Below are 9,711 nucleotides of genomic sequence, written 5' to 3' on the forward strand. Positions count from 1 at the left end.
CGAGGATCGTCCCCGAAAGCCTGCTGAATCTTGCGAATGGTTTACACTCGGGTATCGCCAAGGTTTTTGGCAAAATTTGATGTAATATCGCTGCTCACGCTGTTCAGTCATTTTCCAGCTTAGTGGAATCCGACGAGAGCGCACTACATGACCTCACTCATAGGCCTATTGCCAACGACTGACGCTTCCTGCAGGCGGGAAAAAATTCAGGGCTGTGCATGACTGTCCCCTCCACAACTCCACCGAAGGAGGCCTCTCGCGCATCATTGGTTTACGCGAAAAAAATAAAGGTCCGATACTTTTTGAACAGACCTTGTACGTCCTATTCGGTATAAGTCCAAACACCAGGAACGGATTAAGGTCGTATACCGAGGTTCCACTGTACTTCCAAATTACTGACTTTATTCTATTATATTTTTATATCATACAATTTTAATTATTATCTCAAATAATAATAATATAAAATGTGTTTTTATAAATTACTATATTAAATCATTATCCAATAGCTTTAAATCTAATTTAATTAAATTGTATAAAAAACAAACTTGAAATTAATTAATAGGTTATTGTTACAACTATTCTTTTTACACAACTAAAATATAAGTAGTTTGCTATAACAGTTCTTAGACAACATTTGAAAATGAGCATTTCATGAAAATATGTTACTTTAAAATGTTCAATAATTGAGGACACAAACACACTACCAAGCAAAGCAGAAAAACAGATGCAAGCAAATCTGCATGTCCAGTTGATGCTTCTATGTAAGTGTGCAGGAAACAGCTAAGTAGATAGTTTGATCACTGCTTTTATTGCTCATATTTCCAAAGAAGAAGAAAAGCTGGATTGTCTTTTATGTCACAATACAAATGGTAAAATTCACTGAACTAGTGACATTTCTTATAAATATTGTGTTTTTTGCCTATAAGAAGTTTCAGAAATACAATGTAGAAAATTGTTTTCTGTAGCAAGCATTTGACATCATCTCGCTGCCAATTTGTAAACATGTGTCCACTCTTGACAGAGAACACTTGAGAGCTGGAAGCATGTACGAAGATTCTTTCCACCTGTGGTTGTTGGACACTGCCACTTAGGAGATATCCTTACTCCAATAGGATGCCAGAAATATTTCCAATTAAAACTCATGCTTGGTGGAATTATTTAAGTTATATAACATAGAGATTAATATAATAATAAAAATTCCATATAAAGAAATACAACATATATTGTTCTTGAAAGCTGAGCATAAACAAAAGCCTCTATTATTATACTAATCATAACAGTACTATCATAATCCTACGCTGTGTAAGTTATTTTTTAATTAGAGATGTTGATTTTAGCTTGAATATGTTTGCTGATAGACCTGATATATAACAGAGTTCTTACCAAGATAACTTACTAAAGATTTTAGTGGTTTCCTATTTAGATTTGTTGTCCATATTGCATTTTATATGAAATGTAGAATATACTGTATATATCACATATTGAAGGTATTACAATTAATGTTCAATGAGAGCAGTGCAGCTTTATTATAAGATCACTACAAGCTATTGTGTATCAATATTTTATGTCTAATCTACAATCAGTTTACTACATGTTTGGGGTTACCTTATATACTAGTAATAGGTCTAAACTAGAATTGAGCTCAAATTCTTGAGATTGCCCATGCCAAGTCAACTTATATGTTCACATATATGATACTACATTTTGTTAAATCTGGATTGTAACTAATTTAAATTCAAATTTACATGAAATATTTAAAATAATAACAACAAATAATTTTCATTATTTTAACTGTTGTATGAAATTCATAAATGAAAATATAACATTTTCTTACCATTAGACAAAGAGGAAACTTTATCTGCCCAAAACAAAGCAGTTTGATAATGATGCTGTAATAAAAACAAAATCTATTATTTTCAATAAACAAAGTATATTTCTTATAATAAATTATATAACTAAGTACCAAGCATATCTGCAAACTAATTACTTTTAAAAATCTGTAGTCAAAAATCAGTTATAAAATGATTTTAAGTCATTAAGTATTGTTATCTAGTATAATAGCATTTTTCAAGCTGTATTAAGCAATATTATAAGCAGTCTTAATACAAATAATATTAATTACAAAAACTTTATTTCAAATTGAAACTAGTTTCATATTAAAAATTTATTGAAATTTCATTATAAGGTTATATTCAAATTTATACCTTCCCTTTTCCTCAAAAGATTGAATTCATCCTTAACATTAAATGAAAAACATGCCAAATTATACATATATACACACACTATTATATTATTGAGATAGTCTATTATACTCATAACATGTCTTCATTGTAAATATATTATTTCCAACACTTTTGATAAAATAAAAGATTAATAATACAACGAAAACTAATTAAATATAGTGTATTTTTAAAAAAATTTTCAAAAAATTCTTATAAAAATTAAAAATTAATTCTTTCTTGACATTTACTAAAGAGAACATAGATGTGATGACAATATCTGTCAATAAAATTTTAATTGTGGTTGTTTACTGATCTCCAACTTTAAACTACAGTTTAATTTTAGTTATACAGTAGGACATTGATTATCTGACCCTCGGTTAACCGACCGTCCTAGTCAGCAAATTTAAAATGTCCACTAGTGATGTGGCGCTACAATATTTGGCTATGTCTTGGCTACTTTAATATTATTTTTACGTGTTTTGGCTGGAAACACTCATTCGACCATGAAAGGGAGCCAGTATTTAAACGAGGCTTAATTTTCTAATTTTTAACGATACAATAGCAACGATTATTATTTTAAAAAATTTTTGTTAGACTTCACATCGATGAAAATTCAACGCAAAGTAGGTTAATAGCGATATACTAATATACTAATTACATGGGATATAATAATATGCTACACTAATAATGGATTTTATCATACTTTTCGGTTATCCGACTTTTCAATTATCCGACCAACCCCAGTCCCCAATTGAGTCGGATAATCGAGGCTCTACTGTAGTAAATTTTATAATTCATTTCAATATTACTAAACTAAGGAACTATAAATTACTTATCATTGGCAATTTTAATATAGATCTACTTAAAAATTCTTTGATAAGTACTTGTGATTAAACTTTTGCTTTTCTGAAAATTTATCACTATTGGCTGATCAGAGGCAACCGATCAGATTTGATAAAGATACTCACTCCTTGATTGACTTAACCAATGTTGGTAAGTCAGAATTTTTAATTCACCAGGATTTATTGTTGGATCATATGACTATATTTTTCTTTCTCCCAAGGAGATATGGAAATAGGTGGTAATTCATTAAAAACACATAGGAAAATAAATAATATGTCAATACATCTTTTACGTAATGCACCGTCAGCTTGTTTTGCTTGGGATTACTATTATTCCTCAGATCTTTCTGTTAACCAATTGGCAGATTACTTTCAGGATATCCTACAGATTTTTATTAATAAATATCTTCCCTTTATAACACTAAATAAGAAAACCAAGATAAAGTGAAAGGCATTTTTGGCAAAGATTATCTCAAGTGATACAATAAAGTTAATTAGCCAGAAGAAGAGATTGCTTACACAACTAAACAAGTGTTGATTTCAGAAGATCAATGTGCAAATATATTAACAGAAGTGAGAAGGCTATCCAAAGATATCAGAAATAAAATTAGGAAAAAACAGGTAGATTACTATGACAGACAATTCTCTAATATACATTCCTCGATAGAGTTTTGCCAGGAGATTAAACGTCTGCCTATCGATGTATTGACAGTTAAAACACAGGACATACAAATTAATCAGTTGAAGTACAATGAAAAAACTTTTAAAAATGAAGAAAAACTAAGTAATATTTTTGCTAATCACTATAGAAAGATAAGAGGTTTTGTCATTTCAACATTAAAAACTAATTCTTTCTCACATTCCTCTTCATGTGGTATGGTTGATTCTTTTGTTTTGGATGAAACTTCTCCTAAAGAGATTTTTTATTATATTATGAGGGTAAAAGCTAATACTCAAGACATTGATAAGTTAAATATATTTATTCTAAGACAAATAGCGATATTATCACTTTACCATTATCTTCTTTAATTAATAAATCCTTCAAGCGTGGGAGGTTTCAGGAGAAGCTAAAACACAATCTTGTAATACCAATATTTAAAAATAAAGGAACTGAACAGGACTTGGAGAGCTATCATCTAATTACTATCATTCAGAGTATAACTAAAATAATTGAAATGGCTTTCTATAAAAGATTTTTTGGATTTGTTACTATAATATAATATTATATCTAATAACCAGTATGGTTTTAAAAGAGATGCCTCTACAATTGATGCATTAACTCATCTTAAACAATATATTATTGAAGGTCTCAATAATTCAAATATAGTAACAGCAGTGTTTATCAACCTGACTAAGGCTTTTGATAGCATAGATATAAAATTATTAAAACAAAAATTGTTTAAAGTCGGATTGAGAGGAGTGGCCATTGGAGTGGCTGATATCCTATTTATCAAATCGTATGTACTATGTTATGGTAAAAAGTTCAATATCTAAACATTTTCAAGTGAATAAAGGTGTTCCTCAGGGATCCATTCTAGGCCCTTTACTTTATAATATTTACATAAATGATATTATAGAAACTATTCCTAAAAATAATATTATATTGTATGCAGATGATATTGTTATAACCTATGCAGATTGGAATCTTCAATTAATTGAAAATAATATAAATTCATTGCTGGCTAAATTAAGTAAATATATGGCAANAAATTTCAACATGGGATAAATTAATATATTTTTTCGTACATGATTCGTTATCCGAACCACCCCAGTCCCCAATTGATTCGGATAAACGACGCTCTACTGTATTTGATAATAAAACTAGATTTAAAAAACAATAATGAGACTATTATTTTACATGTATGTATTTTGACAAAATTAAATGGACTTAAATTTTGATTTTAAACACGTAGAAACATTTTTTTTGCATTAAAATGCTACTTCAAACTGTCAATTTTTAAAATTTTTCTTCCCAGGAAGAGGACTCCCTCCCCAGCATTGTGTATAATATTTGTTTTCACAAAAAATTCATCTGGCCCATTAGTCCCCCCCTTATTCAGATTCTAGATCCGCTGCTGGTCAAGGGTATCACGATTTTTTATTTTTCAATCAGGGGTACCACTTAATGAAAAAGGTTGAAAAACACTGCTCTACTCAGATAAATCTGTTTTGAGATATATTTTTTTCTATACTTGTAAAATACATAGTATTTTCCTTTCTTTGTAAAGTAAACTGTAATTAATTTTTATCAGTAGGCATCAGTGAAGATGAAAGTAGTTGCCTAATTTAGTTTTGATATTTTAGTGTCTAAACTCATTTAACATAATAAAGTACTCTTAGAAAAATGTCTTAGTGTTGCAAATTACACTTTAGAATTAGTTTAGTTTTACTTAGCTCATTTTTTACTAGGAACATTCAGGTTCTGACTGATTTTGGATTTTGATCTTTAACATATACTGAAGAAATAATATGCAATAAAATCATTTAAATCTTTTAATAGATGAAGACTAATAACATTACATGTTTTTCAATTCTAATATGATCTAACTTTATTATTTTTAAAACTTTTGATTTAATTGGATTTTTTCATTATTTCTAAAGAAAGTTTTTAATTTTGATGGCCAAGCTGCCTACAAGGTCAGTCATCAAAATATGTATCCCAGAACATTGAAATGAATAATTGGTAATTTCAGTTTAACAGACTGTATCTTTTATTTTTAATATTAATGATCATAAACATAATTACAATATTTTAAAGCATTTTAGAAAGTATTGTTTTATTACTTATTTTCATCCTAAAACTGATAATATACTTTTATATTTACTTGTTTAGACTAAAGGCTATTATAAATAATTTTAACTGATATTACAAAACTTAGCAAATTTAATAACAAAATATATAATATGTTTATGTCTTGGATAAATGTGGATGTGTCAATAGTCTGAAGTCTTAAATCATTAATTTCATTGTGAATAAAACAGACACTAATAAAGACATGGTTTCAATGAAAAAAATATATGTTAAGTTTATATTGATACATATTACACTGTACTGTAGTTTTAATTATTTTAATTAATTTTAACAAAGTCATTAAATGTTTATAAACAATCAAATTGATTCTATTTATATAAACATGAATAAAAATTTTTCAAACAAAATTATCTTAATTTATGCAATTAAAAAAATGAATTATAAAAACTTACGCAGATGTTATAGAAAAGCATTGCTGATAATCACAATTATAATAGCAACGTTCTGCCATTACAGTTGCCAAATCTAAATTATCTTTGAGGCCATTCAATTCATTTGGAATAACAAATTCTGATGGTTGATCATACTAAAAAATGAAATAATTATTATTTTAGTTTATTTGTAAAATTAACAAATTAAATTAAAAAGCTTACCTTTTTTAATTGAGTCTGATAAAGAAATTTCACTAATTCAGCTTCTTCTTTTTCCACACAGTGTTTGGAAAATGGTAGTGATTGTAAAAGTTCTTCTTCTGTTAATAAAAAAATATTTTCATTAGAACTGTATTCAAAAATACAGTATATTAAATAAAGTGGAACCTGTTTAACTTGAATTGGCCAGGGAAAAAACTTCGGACTTTGAGTTAAAAAGTTTCAAGTTATGGAGGTTTGGCTAAAAATCAAAATTTTATGCATTGGTTTATCGGTGACCCATAATAAACTAGCCTTATTAATATTTTGTGGAACTTATTGTGTAATAATTGTGTGTTAATGTAAACCACTCAATGTTAGTTAAATAAGCTACTGAGGAATGCTTTCTCAAATAGTTGATCCAGTTATTGTATGCAGGGTAAAACATGCTGTCTGGAAGCTATCACCCTTGCCTGTTGTCATGACACAATGTTTACTTTTAGTTGTATGTGGTCCTGTGCTTTATAGAAAGTTTCTGATTAGTTTATTTGATAAAGGAACATTAATTATTTTATTTAACAAATTAAAATTCTGGAGTGTTTATGAAAATATTGTATCAAAACTCAATTCCAGTTAAACAGTTCGATGAATTTGAGTTAACCAGTTTGATTTAACATGCAAATCCCTATGCTAGACAAGTGGGGAATGAAAATGATTTAATCTAGTTCCAATGTGTTATTTGGATTTACTGTAAAATTACCTTCTTCTTTAGAAAGCATTTGATGTTGAACAAGTGACTGAAAAGCTTCATAGCAATAAACATCTAAACGTAAAGCTTCACGAAAACAATCTGCAGCTAATCCTCGATTGTCCATTGCCTCATACAACTGACCTTTAAGTAGAAGAATTGAACTCTCCAACTGAAAATAAAAAATTTATTAATAAAAACTAATTTCCATTAAAAGAATCATTTTAAATGATATGCAGAAAAAAAAAAACACCTTTCTTTCTTCATGTGCTTTCAATGATTCATTTTGGTCATTACTTCTAAAATTTGTTTGTTCTAACATATCTAGAGCTTGGCGATACTCTTTACCAGCATACTAAAATATAATTTTAAAATTTACATTTAACAATAATTTGTTATTCTTTTAGTAAAATTAAATCAAAAATGTTTATACAATTTATTAAAATGGCCATAATTGTATAATTTTCTCAACACTTACATGACATTTTGCTGCTAGATATAAACAACCTAGATCTACCTGTAAAAACAATAAAAATTCATCTGAATTAAATTTTTGAATAGTCTTTATTTTTAATTATATTTTAAAATTTTATATATAACTTTATGTTTTATCATACCAAAACATAAATTTATAAAACAAACGCACACAAAAGTAATNACAGTTAACTGCATATTTCATTACCAAAACATAAATTTATAAAACAAACGCACACAAAAGTAATATCTTCTTTATACCAATTAAAAAGAAAGAAAAATCAAACTGGAAAAAATGTACAAATATTAATCACATAGGTAACCTTTGCTTTATTCCAATAGAACATTAACAACAACAAACATTTTCAAACAGCTTGAATACCCTGCTTCAGGTCAGTTACAAATGTGTTCCATTTAGAATGCTTATTCTATAGCATTCTACATTCAAATTCAATTCAAAATTTAAACTATTTTGAAATTTACGAACTTTAAACTTTACTACTAATATATTTTTCACCATTTATTAACACCCCATCATTCAATTGTGTTATTACTATAATCTTTTTTCCTCTGGTTATCATAAAAAGTTTTCCAAGCAAACAATAATGAATCTGCATCCCATATATTAATGCACTCCTTCTTCAAGGCTATTTTAAATATCTCTAATATCCCTAAAAATTTAGTTTCTTCTTTACTACAACAGTTTTTTTATTAATATTGTTTGCTCCAGTTTAGCTTCAGTTCTTGGTTCTGAGACATATATGGATAGAATTGTTGTTTGTCTCTCTCTCTCAATATCATATTTGTGTTCTTTAATCCTGCTGTTAAGATTTATGTTTGTGGCTCCTATGTAAATTAAATCTTTGTCAAATCTATCATTCATTAATGGTATGCTGTAAATTCCAGGAATTCTAACCTGATCCACAGTATCTTTGTCATTTTGTAGCATTTGGTATATTGCGCTGCCCCCAAAGCAGAACAGTCAAGCTGTTCGAAAACTTTTGTTGTTGTTAATATTCTACTAGGATAAAGCAAAGGTTACCTATGTGATTAATATTTTTATATTTCTCTTTGATAAATAAATATTTTATGTATTATGTAGAACATTTAAATAAATTATATCAATCATATGATATAGATTTATAAAGTAAAACTTTTAAAAAAGTAATAAGTTTAGCAAAACGTTTTATAAGATTGTGCTTTACCTTATGTAAATTTCTGTTTTTAATACAGAGAGCAGCTCTATGGAACTGTTTAGTTAGATATAAACATTGAGCCAACCAATAAATGTCTTTAGTTTCTCCTGAAATTAAATAATAATTTTTATTTGAAATTATTAGATAATATGGATAAATTTGCTAAAATAATGTATTATTAAGTATGTTTAAAAACAATAAAAAATTAAATAATATTCTAACTTTAAAACACTGCAAACAGTTTAATTATTTTTAAATTCCAAGACAAATTTAAAATACCTAATAAATAATAATAAATATATAGTAAGTTGTTTAATCAGAATCATAGGCTTTTAATTAAACAACTTTTTATACTTGGAATTATTATGGTTCAATTTTAATATTGTTAGATTCTACTGAAATTTATAATTTAAAATGTATTCCTTCAACTTTATGATCCATAAAAAATTATACAGTGGAACCTCGGTATACGTCTGCTTTAGAATACGTCCAATTCGGAATACGTCCTGTTTGGACGAAACAAATTTTGCTCGGTATACGACTTTTGTTCGGTATACGACTTAATTCAATTATACGTGCCATCTATGAACAAGTAGCTCCATCGGTGTACTACACTAGACTAGACATTCGCGGTCCTACGGTTTATAACTTTCTTAAATTTCTTCTGATTTTAATTTGTAAGTAACATTTTATTATTTTTGTTAATCATAAATTGCAAAAGGGCAACAGAAAAATAAAAAAATGACTAGAATCACAACGGAACTGAAAAAAGAGATTGTTGAGAAATATGAAGGTGGCACGCGTGTTCGAGATTTAACGAGATTTAACTGTTGCATTCCGTATTCCGA

At 27.7% G+C, this 9,711-nt stretch overlaps 1 protein-coding gene across 2 annotated transcripts in view; it reads right to left on the reverse strand.

The window, feature by feature from the left end:
* LOC111622289 (cell division cycle protein 16 homolog) overlaps positions 1 to 8,973 on the reverse strand; it is a 27,773-nt gene extending 18,800 nt beyond the window's left edge. Inside the window, exons 1-6 of one of the 2 annotated variants that reach the window (XM_023364647.1) lie at positions 8,873 to 8,973; positions 7,672 to 7,710; positions 7,447 to 7,548; positions 7,206 to 7,365; positions 6,470 to 6,567; positions 6,269 to 6,402 (exon numbers count right to left, since the gene is read on the reverse strand). In XM_023364647.1, coding sequence (XP_023220415.1) covers positions 6,269 to 6,402; positions 6,470 to 6,567; positions 7,206 to 7,365; positions 7,447 to 7,515 — 461 coding nt within the window. In that variant the 5' untranslated portion in view covers positions 7,516 to 7,548; positions 7,672 to 7,710; positions 8,873 to 8,973. Of the gene's footprint in view, positions 1 to 6,268; positions 6,403 to 6,469; positions 6,568 to 7,205; positions 7,366 to 7,446; positions 7,549 to 7,671; positions 7,711 to 7,990; positions 8,429 to 8,872 lie in introns of those variants that run through there. The other variant, XM_023364646.1, reaches the window with a different exon arrangement.
* Between the last annotated feature and the right edge of the window lie 738 nt (positions 8,974 to 9,711).

Source organism: Centruroides sculpturatus, unplaced genomic scaffold (assembly GCF_000671375.1).
Source record: "Centruroides sculpturatus isolate CEXI.00-Female unplaced genomic scaffold, Cexi_2.0 scaffold337, whole genome shotgun sequence".
In the NCBI taxonomy this organism is placed as follows: Eukaryota; Metazoa; Arthropoda; class Arachnida; order Scorpiones; family Buthidae; genus Centruroides; species Centruroides sculpturatus.